The sequence below is a fragment of the Moschus berezovskii genome, chromosome 5 (assembly GCF_049115385.1).
Source record: "Moschus berezovskii isolate FMDL1 chromosome 5, NW_MosBer_1.0, whole genome shotgun sequence".
NCBI lineage: Eukaryota > Metazoa > Chordata > Mammalia > Artiodactyla > Moschidae > Moschus > Moschus berezovskii.
The window spans coordinates 17,451,984-17,478,435 of record NC_142464.1 but is presented as its reverse complement, the minus strand read 5'-3'; the positions used below and the strand labels follow the sequence as shown (position 1 = coordinate 17,478,435).

Sequence of the window (26,452 nt, the reverse complement as noted above, 5' to 3'; positions counted from 1 at the left end):
CTGAAATTGATGGAGGGAAGTTTAAAGTTAAAAATGACTAGATTATCTAGAATTTTTGTTTTGTATTTCCCAGTGAGGCAGTTACAGGTTTGTTAATACTTTGGAGAGCAGTTAGGATTTATAACAAAATTTGATTGTAAAAGGAATAAAATTATCCCATCCTTCTCTTGCACAAGTAAATAATGAATACTCAGCTTCTAGGTAACTTTTTCCCATTTCTTTTTGCTGCATGCTATTTCACTTTTCTCTTGCATTGAATGTTAATCAGTTTTATCTAAATTCAGGTATATAGCAAAGACGTACTTGTCAGTGAGCCACCATGTCTGTTTCTTTATGGTCCTAAGCTATATTTAGTGATAGCACAGGGAATTATACAGATATCTCATTCAGGAATTTTTCAATGGAAAATCATTCTAAGAAAAATAAAAGTAGATAGGGACTCCCTTTCTCAAACTTCCTTATTTTGTTTTATGTCGTCTCCTTTTAGTCCAGGTGCTAGTTTTGTTCAACAGGAAGTCATTGTTGTTTCCTTCCTTACCAGCACCGAATTCAGTAACTTAGAGGGAAGCCCAGTTGCTGCTCAGCTTGAAGAGGTTATGGGGAGCCTAGCAGGGACCTCCAGAGAATTAAAGCCAGCAGATTAAGGAGACTCATTCTCGGAGTAATGGTTATTCCATGTCCTTAATTTGCTTTGGGATCCTCCCTGAAGGAACCAGATTGACTACAGGGCCCAGCTTCCCTCTTGTGGGGTTCCCTGGGTGCGGTGCTATGGATTCTCTGCCTCCTGCTCACTGAAATAGGGGACCGCATTCTGACTCGTGCTCTAAACAGAAATGTAACTAATTTATTCTGTCCGTATTCAAGACCCAGACTGTCTTTTTCTCACTTCTCTGTAAAGAGGCCACTGGTCACCACGTGTCCATAATGGTGATATGTTTCCCCTGAGGTAGTTAAGTGCTCTCCAAAGCTGTATCTGCAGCCCAGTTTTCTTCCCCCAATTTTCTGTTTCCCCCTGCTTTCTGTATAGCTCCACATGTATATTACACGGGCATCTCAGATTCATTATGTCCAGATAAAAACTCCTCTTCCCCCTCACCCCCAGATCTGCCTCTCCTTTTAGGTTACTTCTCTTGGTGGATTATAAAGTTATTCCAAGCCAGAAACTTGAAAATCATGCTAACCCCACATTCTCCCAACCCCTCACTAAGTCTTTGGTTCTGATAAACACCCACCTGCACCCACTCCTTCCTCTTCTCAGCCTTAGACCCTCACCTTGTCCCCTCCCAGTCTTCTCACCGTTGTCTCCCATCTCCTCTGAAATGTCCTGGGATAATCTTCTCCTGTATGAATCTCACTTTACAATAGCCATTTCCCTTCTCTGCCTTCGCACTCGGGGCTTCCCTGATGGCTCAGTTGGGAAGAATCTGCCTGCAATGCAAGAGACCCCAGTTTGATTCGTGGGTCGGCAAGATCTGCTGGAGAAGGAATAGGCTGCCCACTCCAGTATTCTTGGCCTTCACACTAGACATGAATTTTGCCTCCTTCCTGTGTCTTTGTGGCATCAGTCAGTTAAGTTTAGTCGCTTAGTCATGTCTGAATTTTTGCAACACCATGGTCTGCAGCATGCCAGGCCTCCCTGTCCATCACGAACTTCTGGAGTTTACTCAAACCCATGTCCATTGAGTCAGTGATGCCATCCAACCATCCCATCCTCTGTCATCCCCTTCTCCTTCTGCCTTCAATCTTTCCCAGCATCAGGGTCTTTTCCAGTGAGTCAGTTCTTCACATCAGGTGGCCAAAAGATTGGAGTTTCAGCATCAGTCCTTCCAGTGAATATTCAGGACTGATTTCCTTTAGGATGGACTGGTTGGATCTCCTTGTTGTCCAAGGGATTCTCAAGAGTCCTCTTCAACAGCACGTTTCAAAAGCATAATTATTCAGTGCTCAGCTTTCTTTATAGTCCCAACTCTCACATCCGTACATGACTTTTTCACTCTCCTCTTTCACTTTCATCAAGAGACTTTTTGGTTCTTCTTCAGTTTCTGCCATAAGGTTGGTGTCATCTGCATATCTGAGGTTATCGATATTTCTCCTGGCAATCTTGATTCCAGCTTGTGCTTCTTCCAGCCCAGCGTTCCTCATGATGTACTCTGCATATAAGTTAAATAAGCAGGGTGACAATATACAGCCTTGACATACTTCTTTCCCTATTTGGAACCAGTCTGTTGTTCCAGGTCCAGTTCTAACTGTTGTTTCCTGACCTGCATACAGATTTCTCAAGAAGCAGGTCAGGTGGTCATCAGGTGGTCTGATATTCCTATCTCTTTCAGAATTTTTCCATAGTTTGTTGTGATCCACACAGACAAAGGCTTGGTGTAGTCAATAAAGCAGAAGTAGGTGTTTTTCTGGAACTCTCTTGCTTTATTGATGATCCAACAGATATTGGCAATTTGGTCTCTGGTCCCTCTGCCTTTTCTAAATCCAGCTTGAACATCTGGAAGTTAACGGTTCACATACTGTTGAAGCCTGCCGTGGGAAATTTTAATCATTACTTTGCTAGTGTGTGAGATGACTGCAATTAAACTGTAGTTTGAGCATTCTTTGGCATTGCCTTTCTTTGGGATTGGAATGAAAGTTGACCGCTTCCAGTCCTGTGGCCACTGCTGAGTTTTCCAAATTTGCTGGCATACTGAGTGCAGCACTTTCACAGCATCATCTTTCAGGATTTGAAATAGCTCAACTGGAATTCCATCACCTGCACTAGCTTTATTTGTAGTGATGCTTCATAAGGCCCACTTGACCTCGCATTCCAGGATGTCTGGCTCTAGGTGAGTGATCACACCATAGTGATTATCTGGGTTGTGAAGATCTTTTTTGTACAGTTCTTCTGTGTATTCTTGCTACCTCCTCTTAATATCTTCTGCTTTTGTTAGGTACATACCATTTCTGTCTTTTATTATGCCCATCTTTGAATGAAATGTTCCCTTGGTGTCTCTAATTTTCTTGAAGAGGTTTCTCGTCTTTCCCATTCTATTGTTTTCCTCTATTTCTTTACATTGATCACTTAGGAAGGCTTTCTTCTCTTTCCTTGCTCTTGTTTGGAACTCTTCAGTCAAATGGGTATATATTTCCTTTTCTCCTTTGCCTTTCATTTCTCTTCTTTTCATGGCTATTTGTAAGGCCTCCTCAGAGAACAATTTTGCCTTTTTTGCATTTCTTTTTCTTGAGGATGGTCATGATCCCTGCCTCCTGTACAATGTCACGAACCTATGTCCATAGTTCTTCAGGCACACTGTCTATCAGATCTAATCCCTTGAATCTATTTGTCACTTCCACTGTGTAATTGTAAGGGATTTGATTTAGGTTATATCTGAATGGTCTAGTGGTTTTCCCTACTTTCTTCAATTTAAGTCTGATTTTGGCAATAAGGAGTTCATGATTTTTGTGGCATAGCATTATGATTATGACAAAGAAAGTTTCACTGTGTTTTTCCAAGAAGAAAAGAAGGCAAACAGGTACACTGGCTGGCAAGCCCCCCTTTATTTTCTCGAGGCAGGACGTATAGTTAAACTTAATTTTAAAATACCTGACATTCAAAATAAAAATGAAATTTAAAAAAAAAAAGAAAGAAAAATAAATAAATAAAATAATATGTTACTTTTCTAAAAAAAAAAAATACCTGACATTCTGTTAGCTCAAATTCTAGGGGAGGGACAATGTTACTGAATGAAAGAAATAAAGCTATTTATTGCTTACCCTTTGAAGGCTTAGGTTACTCTTGGTTTTCTTGATTTATTCAAAGATGTAAGTAGTGAGCACCTACTTTGTCTCACAGCCCAGGAAAACAGAAAACCCTGCGCCTGAACTCACACACGGCAGGGTGGGCGCCTTGTGTCCTGGGAGATAGCACATCTCACAGAAGAGATAGCACAGAGTTACTTCAGTCATGTCTGACTCTTTGTGACCCCATGGGCTATAGCCCGCAGGCTCCTCTGTCCATGGGTTTCTCCAGGCTAGAATACTCGAGTAGGTTGCCGTGCCCTCCTCCAGGGGATCTTCCCGACCCAGGGATCGAACCCACATCTCCTACGCCTCCTGCATGGGCAGGTGGGTTCTTTACCACTGGTGCCTCCTGGGAAACCCATCCTTTGTCATGACTTTGACGAGTATCTGTGGGCTTAGGAGGAAGTGGCAGGCACCCCACGGCAGGCTGTATCTGAGGAGTGAAGAGTAGATGAGGTTTGGAAACCTGATGGAGGTGAGGGTAGAAAGTTAGGTTATGGCCATGTTGTTAAGAATGTAAACTCTCTATGTGGGAATTTTTGGTCATAAATTTATTCTTTGATATGTCTCAAATATCTGGAGGAATGCCAGGTATGGTACACAGCAGGTCCTCAATAATATTTACTGAATCCATGAATAGACTCTGAAACCCTCCTCACTTGCTGGGACACTGTTTAATAAACAAGTATTTGATAGCCTTGCACCCCACCCCTTGTTTTTCAGCAGAAATGTGAATATTTAGTTGACAGCAGATTGTTTTGGAAAGAATGTTCCGGGATCACAGATCTGGACACTACACTCACACGTGCAAGGAAAAGTGTCTCCTCTTCCCGCGTCTTTATCCCCCTGCCCACATCCGCATCCTCCTGTCTGTTGCAGATCAGCATGCTCAGATCTCTCTCATTCTCCCCAAACCTCTGCATTCTTAATTTCCTTTGGTAACGTAAGAAAGATTTAGATGTCATTTTTGGGGACTGATTTTTTTTTTCGGGTGAGATTTTCATCTTTTTACATTCAGTAAAAAGTACACGCAGTACTCTCCACAGTGCCTGAGTCCCTTGCCATAATCACATCCTTGGGACGTCCTGACTGTGTGCTGTTTCTTGAAGGTCTTAAGAACCTTGGAAACGTAACTCTCTTCAGAGTCAAATCAGGTTTTCAAATTTTCTTTTCATTGTAACTGTAATGGCAAAAATTTAAAAGCCTTATGAGAAAGAAAAAAGATACTGCAGAATCTCAGTGGAAATGAGTACACCCTTCTAGGTACCTGTTTCATTCTCCTGGATGTACACTGTGTTAATGAAGGCATCTTCTGAGAGTTGTTTTTTTTTTTTTTTTTAAGTAGAACCATCACCTTGACATTGGTCACTGACACTGGTCATTCTTCAGGTTAGTTGTGCCATAACCCTTTCGGATCATCTTAGAAATCATTTGAATATTCTGAAAAACTGACAGTTATATATAAAACATTTCTGTGTTATTTCTCATTTATGTATTTGTTTTAATCAGCTTTATTCTGAAGAATAAAAACATGAAGAAGAGAGATGCTATAATGGAGAGAAAATATGTTCGTGCAGATGACTTTTTTTCTTCCTTTTCTCAGTGTAGCTAATCATTTCAGTCCATCATCTGTATATTGTTTTTCAGACTTCCTGCTCTGGGAAAATGACACTCTAATTTTTATGTGACAAAACACTTGTATATTTTTGATCTCATCTAATGTTCACAATGTCCCTATGAAGTATTATCAGAATTTCTAGAGAAGAGAGAGCTGGGTCTCAGAGAGAATGGGCACTTGATGGAGATTACACAGCAAACCATGGAATCGGAGGTTTAAACCAAATGCTTTTCCAGTTAACTCAGTGACAGCAATGATTGGTGCATTTCCAGTTTGAATGGTATCTTCTGTATTCTCAGTGGCATTTTTTTTTTTGTTTTTTGTTTACTACGTCTTGGTTAACTATCTTAGCAGTAGTCAAGATCACGTTTGATGTCTCATGGTGTTTCTAAAACGTTTTATATCAGAAATGTTCAGTATTATCTTATTTGTACTGGATTTTGCAGAATGAATATTTCAATTCTGTGCAGCCCACCTGACCAAATCGGAACATTCTTTGTATCAGGCCCTTTAAAATGGGAAAAGAGAGCTATTGATACTGGTGTTGGAAACAAGAAGAGAGGTCCCAACACCCACCCGCCTCTTCTCCCATCCCCGTCTCTGTGTGGGATTCTCTCACAGTCCAGGCATTCTTTGCCTCAGAACGCATGGGGCTGACAAAGGCTGCAGTGTTTCTGGTGTCTCCACTGCGCTGGCCCCCTCTCAAGGCTCCTATTTTGTGGGGAGAAGGGAGTAGGTTTGGGTCATAGGCTGCCGTCAGGACAGATCTGGTCCTAACCTCGGCAGCCCCATCTGTCCCCAGGCTCGAAACAGTTTATGACTTCTCTGGGGAAGAGGGGGGTCTCTCCATATCCTGCATCCCTATGATGAAGCTGAGCCAGGACAGAGCAGGGCCTGCACCATCCACCTTTTCGCTGGATAGTCTTCTGTTGATTCTGAAGTGACTGTCTTTTAAAGATTTACATTTCTGAAACTGGGGTGTGTGTGCTTTACATACGTACAATTAAGAGGTAGTTTCTCGTTGTTTTTGGATAGGAGGCCTGACCGTATGAAAAAAGGAGTCACTCAATGACTGTCTTCTCTAGAAGTCTCAGAGTCTGCTTTCTGCTCCTTCTTTGAGTGTTCCATTGGTCCACTGTCTTCCATTTCTCGACATTCACCATGTCAAGACATTACGTAAAGTTATTGGACTTTTTACACTCTGGGCCCATTTGCTGCCTCAGTGTAACGCTGGTACTTCTCGTGTACATGCATCTGCCGACTCACAGGGCCAGGCTGTGTACCCGCCCGTCCTGACCAGCACACCATGGAGGGAAGTGGGGAGGCGGAGGGCAATATACTTTGTTTGCCTTATTCTTCTGACAACCAAATCAAGGCATGTGGTGTGTAATTACTCTCAGGAAAGGAATCTGGCCATTCCAGAAAACACGTCATGCGTAGCGTAATGGTCTTTTATTAAAAAAAGCAAATATGTAAGTATATAGCACTTGAATATGATAAATATATTATCCACATTTCCATATTGTGCTACCCTTTTCCACAAAGAGTTTAAGACAGCTTCTCTATTTAATACTACAGGAAGATAACATGATTATTCTTATTATAAGGTTGTCTTTTCAAAAGCTAATATATTATTATAATTATAGGAAAATATAAGTATGTATCTAAATGGGTTAAATTGCATAGAAATGTAATTATTCATGGTAATGTAGCTGGAGAAGGAAACGGCAACCCACTCCAGTATTCTTGCCTAGAGCATCCCATGGACAGAAGAGTCTGGCTGGCTGCAGTCCCTGGAGTTGTGAGAGTTGGACACGACTGAGTGACTAAACCATCACAGGCTAATATAGTGAGACCTATGACTGTTGTTGCCTTTTTCTGCTGAGTATTTGACATAGTACTGTGAGGATTTTGCTTTTACTTACATGGTGGCAATCACAGAGTTCTTCCCCTGGACAATAAGCATGAAGAACCATAGAAATAGGCTGTGGTTTGGGCCTGTGATGATGGCCAAGAGTCTGGGAAACTTTGCAGAGCCCAGACATCCATGCTTTGTTCTGCCCTGCCATCTAGTGGGGCAGCATGCATGCAGTACTGGTCCTGCATTTGCTAAGTCGTTTCAGTCATGCCCAACTTTCTGTGACTCTGTGGACCTTAGCCCATCAGGCTCCTCCGTCCATGGGTTCTCCAGGTAAGAACACTGGAGTGGGTGGCCATTTCTTCTTCCAGGGGATCTTCCTGACCCAAGGATCAAACCTGAGTCTCCTACATCTCCTGCATTGGCAAGGGGATTCTTTACCATTAGTGCCACATGGGAAGCCCAGTGCAGTTCAATTTAGTATAAAGGACCAAATGCATTTCTAAACTCATATGATATGTGAAATGATGTGTTTATGCTGTGCATAATGCATCAATATCAATAACATACATAAGAAAAATGGTACTGCTAATAAATGGTGAAAGTGAAAGTTGCTCACTCTTTGAGACCCCATGGACTCCATGTGACAGTCCATGGATTTGTCCAGGCCAGAATACTGGAGTGAGTAGCCTTTCTGTTCTCCAGGGGTCTTCCCAACCCAGGGATCAAACCCAGGTCTCCCACATTGCAGGCAGATTCTTTACCAGCTGAGCCACAAGGGAAGCCCAAGAATACTGGAGTGGGTAGTAGCCTATCCCTTCTCCAGCAGATCTTCCTGACCCAGGAATCAAACTGGGGTCTCCTGCATTGCATGCATTGATGTGTTAAAAAAGCAAAGTCCATAAATGGAAAGTAGTGAGATATTTAGTAGTGCAAATATTAAAATGTTTTGTACCAGGCACAGAAACGGATGGATAGCTCAGTGAAACAGAATAGAATTTAGAGAGAATTCTCTGGCAGTCCAGTGGTTAAGACTTCGCACTCTCATTGTGGAGGTCATGGGTTCAATCCCTGATCAGGGAACTAAGATCCCACAAGCCATGAGGCATGGCCAAAAAAAAAAAAAATAGAATTTAAAAATTGACTGAGAGGGTGACATTTCAAATAAATGAGGACCAGATGAAATACCTATGAGTGTTGCAAAGGCTGGATATTTGGTTTAAACGAATCCCAGTCTCATTCTCTCCTCAAAAAAAGAAAAAAAAGGTCTAGATGAGGAAAGGTTAAAAATTAAAGAAACAATATAAAATGAAGTAGAACTATTTAAAAGATAATCTTAAAGTGGGAAATGTTTGCTAAGTAATTTGAGAATAAACTCAGAGACAACTTAGGAAAAGACATTTATCCTTCTGGCCAAAAAATATATATATAGTTGACAGAAAATTATAAAGCAGCAATACCTAAAGGGAAATGCCGCATTCAATTCTGAAGGTAAAGGGACTCAGGTGGTACTGCACTGACAGCATCTGACAGAGCACTATACAGACTGCTGGAGAACAGGAGATAAAAACAATTTGAATTTGTGTTTCTCTGATTATCCATCTGCGGCCAAACAGCTTCTATGTTATGTCGTCTGCTTTCCTTCCATGAAATAGGTATTTTCTCAAGTTGTTTGGCACAGGGGTGCTCCCCATTATTTGTTTTAAGTACTTTTAAAATTTTTTCCTTCTGTTTTGAAGTATAGCCAGTGAACAAAGTTGTGATCGTTTCCATTGTACAGCAGAGGGGCTCAGCCGCACATATACATGTGTCCATTTGCCCCCAGACTCCCTTCTGCCACAGAACACTGGCAGAGTTCCCTGTGCTGTACAGTGGGTTCTTGTGGGTTACCCATTTCCTCATTATTTTGTTCTACATATTAATTCTTTATTTTGTGTGTTACAAATACTCTGCATCAACTTATGGTTCTGTTGCTTTTTATTGATAAAACGTCTTCCATTCTCTAGATGTATATTGTTCTGTGGTCATGTCTGTCTGCCTTTTCTTTATGACTTCTAGGGTATGTGACTGGCTCAGGAAGGTCTTCCCCACCCAAATGCAATAAAATTATCTTTGGGGTTTTTTTAAGTACTTCATCCATTTTAATTTAGTTGTTTAACTTTTTAATCCTTCTCTGATTTGTTAGCGGAAGGATCTAGCTCACTCTTTTTTCTGAACCCGTGGCTGAAGGCCTCATTTCTGTACTGATAGAAAGATCCTGACTTCCTGTCCACATGGCAGTCCATCTTGTCTGCCACTTCATGGCTCTCTCTTCTCCTAATACTGAAGACATGCATTGTGATGCTTTAAGATTCTAGAGTGCATTTTAATATCTTGAAGGGTAAACTCTTGTTTTTTCAAAGGTTTTTTGGCCTTTCTTATACATTTTCTTTTCTAGAAAAATTGTAAGCTCAGATTTTTAAGTTCTGTAACAATCCTTTTGAAATGTAGGCTGAGAATTCATTGAACTAAATTTTATAAAATAATCAGCATCTAAATAACATTGATGTTTTCTTCCCAGCCCATGTTACATCTCTCCATTTGAATAGATTTTCTTTTTTCTCCTTCAGTAAAGTTTTCTTGTTTTCTTTCTGTGGATCTTGTATATTTTATTAATAAGTTCACTCTAGCTCTTAAATGTGTATTATCTTTGTTGATATCTTGAGGGTTTTATTTTTCTCGGTCCAAATTTTTAAGTTAGTGTTTGCCACAGGGGAGGGGGATTCTAAAGTGTCTATAATTTTAATAATGATAAATTTCTGGAATTGGGAGAATTTTTTTATATTAATTGCATTTATTATGAAGGGTGGAGAGGGTTTTGTGAAGAACTGTTATTAAAACAATTTACACTTCGTAACCAACAGGATCTTAAACTCTAGAAAATACAGTACATGTGCCTAGACCTGAGATGATGCCTGGCCTCCTAGCTCTTTGGCAACCTTTTCAGTGAAGTTTCAGTTGCAGAGTCTTCACCATGAGTTGAGCAAATTCTAGACCCCCTCGGCATCTAGCTCCTGCATCTACTCATATTACCTGAGGGTCACTGAACCAGTCAAACCCCAAACCCAGCCGCTTCTGTGTACTTGCAGGACATCAGTCACACCAGACCTTTTCTGAACCTTTGCGGCAGATTGGAGACCGCGGGGAGCGGTTCCATCCCCTCGTGGCCAGGTGGCCCCTGCCCCTCCCTCTGGCCACAACAGTCTCTCACTCCCCGCGTCTGCCTCCAGCTCAGGACAGAGTTGGGAAATCACCTTGGCCTCTGTCCCCACATTAAGCCAAGTGCGGTGCATGTACATGCCAAATCGCTTCAGTTGGGTCTGACTGTTTGCAGTCCCATGGACTGTAGCCGGCCAGGCTCCTCTGTCCGTGGGATTCTCCAGCAGGAATACTGGAGTGGGTTGCCACACCCTCCTCCAGGGGATCTTCCTGACCAGGGACTGAACCTGTGTCTCTTGTTTCCCGTTTTGACGAGAGTGTTCTGTACCACTAATGCCTCCTGGAAATCGCAAGCCAAGTGCAGTATTACCTTCTAAAAATGCTGAGTATTTCCCCTGGAGGCAGTGAACCATAATGAATAAAAGTATTTCTAGTCCCTTATATACCAATAAAGACAATATACTTGAATATATTCTGCTTATGGCTAATGACTATGATAGGAAAAGCTGGAAAAATACGTTTATGATTTCATTGTGTATCAAGCAAAACAGAGAACAAACAACTGAAGAAGTATCTGTACTTCTATATGTATCCATAGAGTCAGCTGAAACTGAAAGACCTTCTAAGTCCTTGTGAGACCATATAATGTTATTCCCATCAGTTTAGTTGCTCCATTGTGTCCAGCTTTTTGCAGCCCCATGGACTGCAGCATGCCAGGCTTCCTTGTCCATCACAAACTCCTGGAGATTGTTCAGGCTCATGTCCATTGAGTCGGTGATGCCATACGACTATCTCATCCTCTGTTGTCCCCTTCTCTTCCTGCCTTCAATCTTTCCCAGCATCAGGGTCTTTTCCAACGAGTCAGTTCTTCGCATCAGGTGGCCAAAGTATTGGAGTTTCAGCTTCAGCATCAGTCCTTCCAGTGAATATTCAGGACTCATTTCCTTTAGGATTGACAGGTTGGATCTCCTTGCAGTCCAAGGGACTCTCAAGAGTCTTCTTCAACACCACAGTTAAAAAGCATCAATTCTTCCACACTCAGCTTTCTTTATAGTCCAACTCTCACATCCATACATGACTGCTGGAAAAACCTAGATAGGTTAGACGGACCTTTGTTGGCAAAGTAATGTCTCTGCTTTTAATATGCTGTCTAGGTGGGGCATAGCTTTTCTTTCAAGGAGCAAGTGTCTTTTAATTTTATGGCTGCAGTCACCATCTACAGTAATTTTGGAGCCCCCCAAAATAAAGTCTCTCAGTGTTTCCATTGTTTCCCCATCTATTTGCCACGAAGTGATGAGACTGGATCCCATGATCTTGGTTTTCTGAATGTTGAGTTTTAAGCCACCTTTTTCACTCTCCTTTTCCACTTTCATCAAGAGTTTCTTTAGTTCCTCTTTGCTTTCTGCCACAAGGGTGGTGTCATCTGTGTATCTGAGGTTATTGATATTTTTCCTGGCAATCTTGATTCCAGCTTGTGCTTCATGCAGTTTGGCGTTTCACATGATGTATTCTGCATTTAAGTTAAATAAGCTGAGTGACAACATACAGCCTTGATGCACTACTTTCTCAATTTGGAATCAGTCTATTGTTCCCTATCCAGGTCTAACTTGCTTCTTTACCTGTATACAGATTTCTCAGGAGACAGGTAAGGTAGTCCCACCTGTTTCAGAATTTTCCACAGTTTGTTGTGATCCACACAAACTGTTGTGATACACCACTTTGTTGTTTGATCTTCAGTCAAAGGCTTTGGAGTAGTCAGTAAGTAGATATTTTCCTCTAACTCCGTTGCTTTTTCTATGATCTAACAAATATTGGTAATTTGATCTCTGGTTCCTCTGGCTTTTCTAAATCCAGTTTGAACACCTGGAAGTTCACAGTTCACGTACTGTTGAAGCCCAGCTTGGAGAATTTTGAGCATTACTTTGCTAGTGTGTGAGATGAGTGAATTCCATGGACAGAGGAGCCTGGTGGGCTACAGTCCATTGGGGTCACAAAAGTCGGACACGACTGAATGACTAACACTTCACTTCACTTGAACATTCTTTGGCATTGCCTTTCTTTGGGATTGGAATGAAAACTGACCTTTTCCAGTCCTGTGGCCACTGCTGAGTTTTCCAAATTTGGTGGCATATTGAGTTCAGCACTTTCACAGCATCATCTTTTAGGATTTGAAATAGCTCAACTGGAATTCCATCACCTCCACTGTCTTTGTTCATAGTTATCACACCATTGTGGTTATCTGGGTCATGAAGATCTTTTTTCTATAGTTCTTCTGTGTATTCTTGCCACCTCTTCCTAATATCTCTTCTGTTGGGTCCATATCATTTCTCTCCTTTTTTGTACCCATCTTTGCATGAAATGTTCCCTTGATATCTCTAATTTTCTTGAAGAGATCTCTAGTCTTCCCCATTCTGTTGTTTTCCTCTATTTTTTTGCATTATATTTCCTATAAGGTTTAGTATTTTTGAAAATAAAAATTTTGTAAATAGCATTGGCCCTGAAATTTTTGGCTTTAGAGAATTGGATAGTTGGTGATAAATTATTTGAAGACAAACCATAGGGAGAAAATACCATATGTTTTCAGATCATTCTACTGTGCTATGTTTATATTTGTTCTAAGTACACCTATCTTAAGACTGTATATAAAATGAAAATTCTGAATCAGTTTGCTGTGTATCTTACTTTGAATCTTTAAATTTCACTGTTAAATTTTTAGCACATGTGATATTCTTGATAAATGTGGTAGCATATAAGTTAAAAGCTTTAATCTATAGTTGATATATTCTGTTTCTTTTATATATTCATTAATAAGTAGAGTTTCCTGGAAAATGAGGTATTTTGATAACATTTTCTTCCCTCCCAAATAATGATAGCCTATTTTACTCATTCAGTAGCTGGAAGGATGTACTTCCTTTCCATCTTCATTCTTGGTCATATAATGACACTATTCACTAATTCATTTGGGGCATAAAATGTAGTCCCCTCTTCCCTGCTAAGAGAAAGTGTAATAGAGCCAGCTAACACAGATCTCATTAAGTGAGAGGCAGGAAAGAAAGCAGAGAAAATCAAGACATAAAGAGGCCTAACATTCCATATAAATACTTCGTATTGAGCTACAGGGTGATGCCATTGTGATGGCACTTCATGCTGTATTTCTTACCTCTCAGCTGCAACTCAAATTATGCCAGAAAGTGGTGTGCCGTGAAAAAGCACAGACAACACAGTCATCTCAATAACTTTCTGAACCAGAGCCCTCCCAGGTCTGCCAGATGTAACCGGGACAGCGCACTCTGCCTGTTGTGACTGCAGCGTGGGGCTGTCCCGTGTCCATGACTGTAATAGGGCATAGGCATTGCCAGTGGACAGTGCATTTGTTTTCCTTACAGAGGGATTGCGTGTTCTTCAAAGCACTGTGGCTTTGTGAATTTTCATATGGGAAACAGAAGCTCAGTGACTTTGACAAAAGACTTAGTCAGAGGGATGAGTTACCTTAAAAACAAGCAGGTGCCTACAGAATAAAATGCTGCCAGGGTAGTGTTCCTTAAAACGAACTGCCTTCATCTTTAGCACAAATCAGTGGCACTGGCAGAAGGGCGTTAATGTGTTTTCCTATGAAATGAGTAACTCCTGCAGTTTGACAGTTTCCTTAGTTAATATCAGATTTGCTGTGGCCCTGGATCTATTAGCTGTAGATGGACATGTTTGAGAATTTAGTGTTTTTCCACACGAGGGAAAGCTTCTGCTCAGAGATTTCCAGAACCCTGGGATGCCTCTCTATACAGTACGTATGATTTCTGTTCTGTGTGAGTGGAAGTTGAAGAAATAATTAGAGAAACAGTAAAACTTGTTAGGCCTATGGTTCTGTGTCCCTATCAGCATATAATACAGTATGCTTTCCAGAAATGAAAATTATCAAGCTTCAGTTCAGTTCAGTCGCTCAGTTGTGTCCGACTCTCCGCGACCCCATGAACCACAGCACGCCAGGCCTCTCTGTCCATCACCAACTCCCGGAGTTCACTCAAACTCATGTCCACAGAGTCGGTGATGCCATCCAGCCATCTCACTCTCTGTCGTCCCCTTCTCCTCCCGCCCCCAACCTTTCCCAGCATCAGAGCTTAGACCAAGATAAAATCAGCCTCAGTTCAGTTCAGTTCCTCAGTCGTGTCCGATTCTTTGAGACCCCATGGACTGCACCATGCCAGGTTTCCCTGTCACCAACTCCTGGAGCTTGCTCAGACTCATGTCCATCGAGTCGGTGATGCCATCCAACCATCTCATCCTCTGTCATACCCTCTCCTCCTGCCTTCAATCTTACCCAGCATCAGCATCTTTTCCAATGAGTCAGCTCTTTGCATCAGGTGACCAGAGTATTGGAGCTTCTCCCTGGATGGGTGTTGCGGTAGTAGCTTTTATTTTTGTCATATGTCTAATCTTTTAAGTGTATCCTCATACAGATTTATCTCTAGCCATATTTTAAACATGTTTCAATTTTTTTTTTTACTTCTGTCTGAGATCTTAGGCCATTAATTACTGATATTTTGTTGTTGTTTATTAATCTTACCAAATTAACTGTCTGTCCTTATTTTAATTAGCATTGGCAGGTGAAATATTTGAAAGAAAAGCATTCAAAAGAAAATATTATATCCTCTTCAGGTTCTAATTGTTTAAGAAAATTATCTGAGTGCTTTTTAAAAACAGAGCTGTGATGACACTGATTTTAAACTGTATTACTCCTTCATAAAATTAACTGCCGTGTTTTGAATTGCAGGATCTCCAAAGGTGGGTAAATGGTGCTAATGAGCATGGTTTTGTCCTGGTGTCTTTTGGAGCTGGCGTCAAGTATCTGTCAGAAGACATTGCTACCAAACTGGCCGGAGCTCTGGGGAGATTGCCCCAAAAAGTGATTTGGAGGTAAAGTAATAACATAGATTGCTTCTTCACCACTGGTTTTCCGTATCCTCTGTCTTAGTCTGCAGGTGTAAATAACCACAACACACTGATACCCTGGCAACATTAGCAGAATGCTCTGACTTTTCATTTTGTTTCTTAATGTGTTGAAATCTAGGGATTAATTTATATAATACTCTGTGATGGATGGGGACATCTAGTCTATAGCACAAAAAGAAGATACAGTGCATAGTGATGTGTCCTTGTTGATGTGCATTTTTATGTTACCCTCATTTTGTTGTTGTTCAGTTGCTCAGTCGTGTCTGACTCTGTGGCCCCATGGACCCTTCTGTTATTTATTATCATTTAAAAATGTACAATTGCGTGCATTTCTATGTGTGTGTGGGTTAGTCGCTCAGTTGTGTCCACCTCTTTGCACCCCCATGGACTGTAGCCCACAAGGCTCCCCTGTCCATGGGGTTGTCCAGTCAAGAATAGTGGAGTGGGTTGCCATTCTTTTCTTCAGAGGATCTTCCCGACCCAGGGATCGAACCCAGATCTGCATTGCAGGCAGATTCTTTACTGTCTGAGCCACCAGAGAAGCCATTTCTTTATATTCCTTCAAATCAGTGTTGGAATGAGATTAAAAACTGATAGGTGAATGATTAAATAGGTGAAATATTTCATGGAACCTTTGGGGCTCCCACTTTGTTTATAAATGCTTTCAATTCCTTTCATTCAAGAGACCAGGCCTTTAAAAATACAGTGACTTGCTAGTTAGTGCTGGTCAAAACAGACCCCACTTCTTTTGGGAGGCACTGCCAACACGTGTCTGTCTCTAGAATTTTTTTTTTTAAATTATTTACCTATTTTTATTTTTGGTTTTGCTGGGTCTTCATTGCTGCCCTCCGGCATTCTCTAGTTGCAGCGAGTGGGGGCAACTCTTCATTGTGGTGTTTAGGCTTCTCATTGTGGGGGCTTCTGTTTTTGGGGAGCGCCCATGGGCTCTCGGGCACACGGGCTTCAGTGGTTGTGGCACTTGGGCTCAGTACATGTGGTTCCCGGGCTTGAGAGCATAGGCTCAGCAGTTGTGGCGAACAGGCTTAGTTGCTCCGTGGTGTGTAGAGTCTTCCCGGACCAGGGATTGAACCCATGTCCCCGACATTGGCAAGCGGATTCTTGATCCACTGTACCACCGGGGAAGTCCGGTCTCTTTAATTTCTAACCCAGTGTCTAAACTTGGCCCTGAACACTTACTTAGTGCGTGTTTATTTAGTACCTGCCCCCGCCATTGAGCGTTATGGATACAGAGGTGTACAAGGTCAGCCCCACAGTGTCAAGCCTTTACAAGTATGCTGTAAGGAGTATGGTTTTCTCCCTTGTACAGACTGTGGGAAAATTAGTTCCCACTTCTTCTGGTGTGGCTTGGATGGGAAAGAATCTGCCTACAATGTGGGAGACCTGGGTTCAATCCCTAGATCAGGAAGATTCCCTGGAGAAGGGCATGGCAACCCACCCCACTATTCTTGCTTGGAGAATCCCATGGACAGAGGCTACAGTCTATGGGGTTAGAAAGAGTTGATACGACTGAGGGGCTAACACCTTTAATTTTCTCCTGGCTAAGCCATGAAGTGGATGTTGGGTTTCCTGTGTTAGGCTTAACCCAGAAAGTGCCCCTTCTGTTAATTATCTGGGCCAGTTTATATCTGCTCATTGCAGGCTCTTGCCATTCTCTCAGTTGATGAGCACTTTATGGTTTGTGTTTCAAAGACCGAGGCCGGAAACAGCCTGCATCTTTACTCCACAGTACCATCTCTGGGGCCCAGCTGGAGAGTACTTCCTGCTTTCTTCTAGTTCTCGAGCCTTTCCTCGGGTTCTGGGTGTCCAGATGGGAAGTGGTGACTGCCCAGTGCTGGCCCTCCCTGCCTTCCTCTTTCACCTTCTGGATGCTGGTAGAAAGTTCTTTCTAGCAGAGGTTCATGTGGTTGCTATTTTCCCCAGCTCTGTGAGAATTGCTGAAGGAACATGGATCTCAATATAATCCAGAATGTTTCATATTTGGCCCTCAATCAATGAAAATGTGAAAAAGTAACTAAAATTTTTGTTGTTTTGAAGCATGCTTCTCTCTTAAGAATGTCAACAAAAGATCATGTAACATTTATTTTAAACCTAAAAGTTTAACCACATAGTTCATGCCAAGAGTCAAGTTTGATTCTTTGAAACATTCGTTGTCTGGTGTACATTTCAGGTTTTCTGGAACCAAACCAAAGAATCTGGGAAACAACACCAGGCTCATAGAATGGTTACCACAAAATGACCTGCTTGGTAAGTCAGTGACCCATGGGTGCTTACTTGGCTTTTTGATTTTAATTGTGTAAACGTGAATTTTACACTTGAGTGTCTTATATGGGTGGTTTATAATAGATTCATTATATTATCTTGAGTACTAAGTTCTAGATTTCGGATCAACAAGTCAGATCTTCAGTTATTGGCAAATCATTTTAAAGTGTAATCATTTAGGCCTATAAATTTTAGACCAGTCGCAAATTTTGATTTTCTGAAAAATATACTTAACACTGCATAAACTAGTAGGAGTAAAGATATACCTAGTTAGACTGATCAGCTAAAAGTAGTCAAGTTAAAAACAGTGAAAATTTAGATTTGTGTTATATTTTACCTAAGAAAGTATACTTTTATTATACTTTTATCTAAGAAACCAGAGAAAGTTGAAGTTACTCATTTGTTGGAAACCATAGGCAAACAGAAAGCCAAAAAACCGTCAGTTTATTTCAACTTTGTTTGAATTGTCTGACTAAGTTCAGTTCGGTTCAGTTCAGTCGCTCAGTCGTGTCCGACTCTCCGTGACCCCATGAATCACAGCACGCCAGGCCTCCCTGTCCATTACCAACTCCCGGAGTTCACTCAAACTCATGTCCACAGAGTCGGTGATGCCATCCAGCCATCTCATTCTCGGTCGTCCCCTTCTCCTCCCGCCCCCAACCTTTCCCAGCATCAGAGTCTTTTCCAGTGAGTCAACTCGTCGCATGAGGTGGCCAGAGTACTGCAGTTTCAGCTTTAGCATTAGTCCTTCCAATGAACACCCAGGATTGATCTCCTTTAGAATGGGCTGGTTGGATCACCTTGCAGTCCAAGGGACTCTCAAGAGTCTTCTCCAACACCACAGTTCAAAAGCATCAATTCTTCAGCGCTCAGCTTTCTTCACAGTCCAACTCTCACATCCATACATGACCACGGGAAAAACCATTGCCTTGACTAGACGGACCTTGGTTGGCAAAGTAATGTCTCTGCTTTTTAGTATACTATCAAGGTTGGTCATAACTTTCCTTCCAAGGAGTAAGCGTCTTTTAATTTCATGGCTGCAATCAGCATCCGCAGTGATTTTGGAGCCCAAAAAAATAAAGTCTGACACTGTTTCCACTGTTTCCCCATCTATTTCCCATGAAGTGATGGGACCAGATGCCATGATCTTTGTTTTCTGAATGTTGAGCTTCAAGCCAACCTTTTCACTCTCCTCTTTCACTTTCATCAAGAGGCTTTTGAGTTCCTCTGCACTTTCTGCCATAAGGGTAATGTCATCTGCATATCTGAGATTATTGATATTTCTCCCAGCAATCTTGATTCCAGCTTGTGCTTCTTCCAGCCCAGCGTTCCTCATGATGTACTCTGCATATAAGTTAAGTAAGCAAGGTGAAAATATACAACCATGATGTACTCCTTTTCCTATTTTGAACCAGTCTGTTGTTCCATGTACAGTTCTGACTGTTGCTTCCTGACCTGCATACAGGTTTCTCAAGAGGCAGGTCAGGTGGTCTGGTATTCCCATCTCTTTCAGAATTTTCCACAGTTTATTGTGATCCACACAGTCAAAGGCGTTGGCATAGTCAATGAAGCAGAAATAGATGTTTTTCTGGAACTCTGTTGCTTTCTCCATGATCCAGCGGATGTTGGCAATTTGATCTCTGGTGCCTCTGCCTTTTCTAAAACCTGCTTGAACATCTGGGAGTTCACTATTCACATATTGCTGAAGCCTGGCTTGGAGAATTTTGAGCATGACTTTACTAGCGTGTGAGATGAGTGCAATTGTGTGGTAGTTTGAGCATTCTTTGGCATTGCCTTTCTTTGGGATTGGAATGGAGACTGACCTTTTCCAGTCCTGTGGCCACTGCTGAGTTTTCCAAATTTGCTGGCACTCAATATGCCAGCTGCACTCAATATTTCTGACTAAATTTACCCCTAAATCACTGGGCAATTTTGAACACTTTATTTCTTTTGATTTATTTATTTATTGGGGTTCTGATCCTCAACTCAAAATTAAAATGCCAATTATATGCATATCTCAAGATTTGAATATAAACAATTTAATTCTCTTTGATAAACAGAGATAGTAAAATGTAAGTTGCTTTATTCATTAAATCTCTATGAAACTGTAATGCCATGTTATCCTTTAAGATATTACTTCCTAAGGAAATTATAAAAATGTTATTGATTTTGGCAATATCAACTCATTTATTTGTTCAACAGTACTAATCTTAACAGATTATGTGAAAGTAGATGAAAGTTATATTCTTAAAAACAGACTTTTAGAGAGTATCTTTTAGAAGCTAAATGGACCCTCTCAAACCCTGCAAATTGAATTTTGTAACTATAAAACAGTGAATATAAATAATTCCTTTTCATCTAGTTTATTATAAATATTATTCTATAGATTATAAAAATGATGGAAAAAAGACAATTTACCTTTTTTGATATTTGCATTTTTTCTGTTTCTTATCTTTACTGTTATGATGTCAGATGCTGTAGAAAGTAGGAAGGAAGCATGAAATTTAAATATCTCCGTATCTTGACCCTCAGCCATCTCACTGCAACAGCAGACACTGCTATCTGGGATAATCGGAATTGGTCTCATGCCATTTTTTCTCTGAGGCTATACAGCAAGGTGTAGCTGCACCCAGAGAGCCTCACAAGTTCGCAGCTCCTCCAGGTTCCTCAGAATCTCAGCTCTCTGCCTTTTGCTGAGATTAGCATCCTTTTCAACTCCAGCCTAGACCTCTGTGGATCCTCTGTTGGTTTCTAACTCTGTTCAGAAGATTCCTCCAGGAACAGAAGCAGGAACCAAATCGCTGTCCCCTCCTCTCTCAGCGCATTCCCCTTGCTCTCCACTCACCAATTCTCTTTACTTTTTCACAACTGGCCTTGCTGGTGGTCAGGGTTCACTCAAAGAAAAAGAGTTCTACTGCTGAAAAGAAAGTTTGAAATCCACTGCGAGGGCCGATTCCTTAGTTGGGCTGAGTTGAGAAGCCCCTTGTGGGTCAGGGCAAGAGACCCTGAGAGACCAGCCTGCTAGATGTTGGGGGCGGAGAGTCCTGGAGCCCCACTGAGACCTAGGTTCATACGTGACATGTGTTTATTTTAAATGCTCCTGTTTTTGCAAGCGGTAATTTCTTTCTGGCCATCTAACACCCATCTCAAGTGCCGTGTTTTTTTGTCTTACGTTTTTTATGCAAGTCTCTCTGCTTACAAGGAGATCTGGAGTTTGAAATACCTCACTAACTTTGATAAATTATCTCTTTTATCTCCATGACAACCAGATGTTACAAGATGTCCTATCTCTTAGAACTAATTTTTGTATTTATCTGTCCCTGTTTGTTTTTATTCCTGAAATGTAGAATTGGACCCTAAGATTGAGAAGTGCAGATATTGCAGACATGACTTGAATGTTGTGAATACTGAGCACTGTGCAGTGTTCCTCCTTGGATAAGCACAGGAACGTTTCTTGGACATCTGGAGTCCAGCCTCACATTTTTACATTTTTGTTTTTTTACAGAGTGTGTTTGACTTTAATATAGATAAATGCTTGAGTAGCCAGAAGTGGGTGTCTGCGTTTAGTAGAATGTGGTTATACTCTGGTATTTTTGGTCATTCCTTACGTTCATTGACCTTTTATTAATTACTGGCTATCTGAATGCAGTTGGTATTTGTGTTTTGGGAGAAGATATTGTAATATACTTCTTAAAACTATACATGTTAACTACTTAAAATGGCTTTTAATTGATCTATACAAATCTGATAATTATGCTTATAATAAACATTGTAATTGGCGCAGAGCAGGAATCAGTGAAACTGTGTCTTTGAAAATCTTATATCTGAAATGCATGTTTATTATAATGCCAACTCTTAAGAAAGGTCTGGAAAACATCTTCCTAGAATAGTATACAATATCCCAAGTGGTTTTCTTTTTTAATCCTTCTTTAGGGCATTCCAATATTAAAGCCTTCTTGAGCCATGGTGGTTTGAATAGTATTTTTGAAACTATGTATCATGGTGTGCCTGTGGTGGGAATCCCACTCTTTGGAGACCATTATGACACTATGACCCGGGTACAGGCAAAAGGCATGGGGATACTGCTGGAATGGAAGACGGTGACTGAAGGAGAGCTGTATGAAGCACTAGTGAAAGTCATCAATAATCCCAGGTAAGCTTTCAGCTAATAGTAATGCAGGTGAGCTATATTTACCACAGCATACTGTCAATAGCTGGTAATTGCCAGTAGGTCGTCAATAAGCTAAATATAGAAATATCCTTTAGATTCCTGTGTGTAATGTCATTTGAAAAATAAAAATAGCAATCATTTGGCCAGCCATGTATGACCTCGAGTAATATTCCACCACAATCTGCCAAAATGGGGAAGAAACTACCATGGGAACCTTTGGCTCCCTAGAGTTTGTCAATTGTTGTGTCCTTTATCTCATTTTAATGCTCATAAAACTTTATATCACCATGTTCCTTGTTTCCATTATAGAGATGAGACACTTAAAACTCAGAGAGCTTAAGTAATACACCCCTAGTTATACAGCTTTGGAGTAGGAACTTAAACCAAGGCTGTCTGATTTCAAAACGGGTGCTCTTGATACTGCCGGGTGCTGGGTTTCCCTAGCACTGGGCAGCTATGAAATGCCAAGATATATTTACTCAGGTGAATGACTTGGTCAGAATCTTTTATCTTGTTTCTTAAATTCTTGATGTGTCTTGAGTTAACCCAGTTCACAACTGAGCCTCAAATGGTTGAGAGTTGGCCTGCATAGTTTTAAAACAAAATATAGGTTTTCCCATTTTTATGTGACATTTAATTGATCCTGCATTTCAAGTGGCATTAATCTGGAAATGTGTGAGCTTTTCCTCTTAATACCCAGGATATATAGCATAACACTGGATTGAGAAACATTGCCATATTCTAAGAACACACAATAAAGAAAAACTCTTTCGTATAAAATAATGTTTCTTTTATGTAAAAGACTGGAAAAGTGCCCTAGGGTTCTATATGCTGCCATGTGTGGGCTCAGAGGCAGCCTTTATGCACTGACCCCTTAGAGGATCCAGGGTCTTGGCTGTAATTCTTGGCACTTGGAGCAGTATGTTTGATCATCCAAGGTGTCAGAGTAGGGGACCCCTTCGTCTGTGTTCTATAGCTTTCCTTTTTAAACTGTGCTCAGATGCTCAGTCCAACTCTTTGTAACCCCGTGGACTTAGCCCACCCAGCTCCTCTGTCCATGGTATTCTTAAGGCAAGAATACTGGAGTGGCTTGCCATTTCCTTCTCCAGGGGATCTTCCTGACCCAGGGATGGAACCCACATGTCTTGCATCTACCTGCTTTAGCAGGCGTATTCCTTACTGCTAGCACCATCTGGGAAGTCCTTTAAAATATCAGTTCAGTTCAGTCGCTCAGTCGTGTCCAACTCTTTGTGACCTCATGGACTGTAGCACACCACACTTTCCTGCCCATCACCAACTCCCAGAGCTTGATCAAACTCATGTCCATCGAGTTTGTGATGCCTTCCAACCATCTCATACTCTGCGTCCCCTTCTCCTGCCTTCAATTTTGCCCAGCATCAGGGTCTTTTCCAAAGACTCAGTTCTTTGCATCAGGTAGCCAAAGTATTGGAGTACATCAAGGCTTTAAAAGTATAATGTTTTTCAAAATGTGATGTTCTTATGGAAAATGACATGTGTGTCTTGCCTCCACTCCGTAGCTACCGTCAGAGGGCTCAGAAGCTTTCGGAAATCCACAAGGATCAACCTGGTCACCCCGTCAACCGGACTATTTATTGGATCGATTACATTCTCCGTCATGATGGAGCCCATCACCTACGTGCCGCCGTCCATCAGATCTCTTTCTGTCAGTATTTTTTACTGGATATTGTCTTCGTGCTTTTGCTTGGTGCTGCCTTGTTTTACTTCCTCTTGTCATGGGTGACAAAATTTATCTGCAGAAGAATCAAAAGTCTGTGGTCAAGCAGTAAGCACAGCACAGTGAATGGACATTACCATAATGGTATCCTCAATGGCAAGTATAAAAGAAATGGCCACATTAAACACGAAAAGAAGGTGAAATGAGCCAACCGCCCACCTGGTAGTAACAAATCTATTCAGCCATTGAATTTTTATTGCTACAAATTAGTCTAACAACTACTAAATTAAAAATATCAGTAAACAATTCTAACACTCCCTTATCTGATCTTATTAATGAAATTCTGTGGAAGTAAGATGGCTGTAAAAAGCACAAACCTAAAATGCAAAAATGTATTTTATTCGAATACTGATACAGGTAGTTTTGGCACTGAACCTTTTAGAAGCCTTAATTATTTAAATCAATTAAGTGACTGTGTCAGACTTTAGTTTTTAGTCTTGATATATGTGTGTCCCAGATGAGGAATGGTTTATTTTCTCTTAGAAAGGTTTGTTTGTGTGTGTATGTGTGTATGTCTGTGTGTTTGTATGTTTCCCCAATGAGAGACTTTTAGCCAGCTGCTTGTTATATTTGTTGACGGTACAATGCATCTAAGAATGAAACAGAAAGGCAGTTAGGATCCAGATGTTTCTCTTTTAGAACTTCATATGTGGGAACTCAGAAACAGTACCACAAAAGAACACTTTTTTTCCTTAAAAGTGAATGCAGAGGAAGAAAATGCAAAAGATAAATGGCACCTGTTTTTGTATTTTGGGGTTTTTTAATTTTTTTTTTTTAAAGACTGTGGATTCTTCTGGGGGAAAAAACATACAATTAAGTAAATGTATAAATTGGTTGTCATAGTTTATTTTTATTTCCCCCCTACCAATAATTTGCCTCTAGGAGAATTTTATAGTTTTTTTCTATTTCATTTTAATAAATAACATTATCTTAACTATCTAATTCAGACAAAGCAACAAAGCTCTGATTTTTGTTCAAAGTACTGAAGACTATTGCTTATATAGCATCTTTAAACAGGGCCGTTGTTTGATGACTTGTCTATAATGTAATTTTTGAATGTTCAGATGTGATATTTCCAAAGTTTTAACTAAAAAACCACCTTCTTCATCCCCTCTTGGTGTCTGGGCCACACAATCTCTTATATAGGTGCCAAGAGATAATTCTTTTCATTGGATAATTTGCTTTTCTCCATATTGGTACCTGCTTTGTCTGAGAGGTTTGAGATCTGGTTACCAAATCAAACTTTCCATGACGTACAGAAGTGACAGAGAAACTGTACCACTTATTGGTGAAAATGAGTTCCCACTTCCTTATCACTCCCTTCACCTCACTTCAATCTGCTCTGGCTCTTTGATCCATTGTGGCTGACGTGGGACAGTGACAGTATTCATTTGAGAATGGGGTGCAAGTCACAGACATCATAAAATCAGGACCTCCCCACTGAACCATACACTCACTGGCATCTAGGAGTTCATTCCATGTCATTCTGTTTACTTAGCATTTGCACTACACATGTTGAGTGTATGCTTTATTTATTTGTAGTTCGAAATCTTATGTCTGACAGCTGAAAGTAGAAAACTACAGCATTTACCTAATGACTTTCACTAACATGGGAAGAGTTGTGAAAATTCTAGAATGCTGTAAATCCTTGTCGTACACTATGACATACAACTTCATCACACTCCCACCAGGAGCCACTCTCCTGTACTTAGAAATAATGTCGCAAGTAGTTTTGTAAGGTACAATGCAGGCAAATATACTGCTCTCTGAATACTTGAAGAAATGGTATTACGTGTATAAGCCTTTTAGTTATACCTTTTCACAATCTTGTAATATTGCCGTTGAAGGGAAAGAAAAACACAGGCAATGAGTGGTGGGGTGGCAACAGGGCTTAGAGTGTATGACGGAGTTGATTTTGCTTTTTTGGAACTGGATGAAGTTGACAGTAGGCATTCACTGGATGATTAAGCATAAGTTAATCTCCACTGTGATAAGAACTTAAACAATAAACATGATTTAAAAATAGAGAAATGTTGTTGGAATAAAATTTTTATTCAGATTTTATTTCACAATATTATGTATATCCCTTATAAACATGTTTCTGAGACAGGTCTCCCATCTTTTATATGTGTATATGAGTGTGAAAACAGTGTGTTACATGTGAGAATGTTTTTTTTTTTTAATTTTTATTAAACAGAGGGATTTGCCTTACAGATACATCAACATGGATCATAAAATTGTCCCATAATTAAGAATGTTAAGTGTAGTTATTTACTGATCATTGTTGTTGTTATTTTTTTTAGTAAGCTTATTGTTAGCCAGTTTTGGTAAATAGAGTGATTTTAAATTTTCCACACTTGGGCTAGATTCTCTAATAAAGTAAAGTTTTCATGAAGGTATTTATTCATTTTATTTTTAGAAAAACTTCTGCAAGTGTTTCTATAACTGGTCATTGTCAAATGCAAATGAGAATTAAGACATTAATCGTTTTTCCTCTAGAGCCATAAGTCTCAATATCCCTCCACATAGACATAGAAGCAGAGTTTGGATGTCCAGGATTGGAGGGAAGCAATGTTTGGGTTAAAGCCGCGGTTTATGATTAAGATTGAAGAAAGCTGGAGATTCTTTCTTGAGGATGTAGACACTTTGTATTACAATCTGGGGACATTCTCAGATTCCTGAGTACAAGGTTGGTATTTTCTGGTAAAGTTTCCACTGATGTTTATCAACTTAGATTTGAAAGTATTGTCCTTACAAGAGTCCCCTCTGAACTTCTCCTACCCAACCACATGTTTACCACCTCCCCCTCTCCATATTGTGATATGCAACAGCCTTCTCCAG

General features: G+C 40.6%; 1 protein-coding gene across 1 annotated transcript in view; it reads left to right on the top strand.

The window, feature by feature from the left end:
* The window catches only part of UGT8 (UDP glycosyltransferase 8), a 101,893-nt gene extending 75,926 nt beyond the window's left edge, over positions 1-25,967 (top strand). The window contains exons 3-6 of the mRNA XM_055434527.2: positions 15,226-15,368; positions 17,593-17,669; positions 21,618-21,837; positions 23,394-25,967. Coding sequence (XP_055290502.1) covers positions 15,226-15,368; positions 17,593-17,669; positions 21,618-21,837; positions 23,394-23,757 — 804 coding nt within the window. The 3' untranslated portion in view covers positions 23,758-25,967. The remainder of the gene's footprint in view (positions 1-15,225; positions 15,369-17,592; positions 17,670-21,617; positions 21,838-23,393) is intronic.
* Positions 25,968-26,452: the final 485 nt, after the last annotated feature.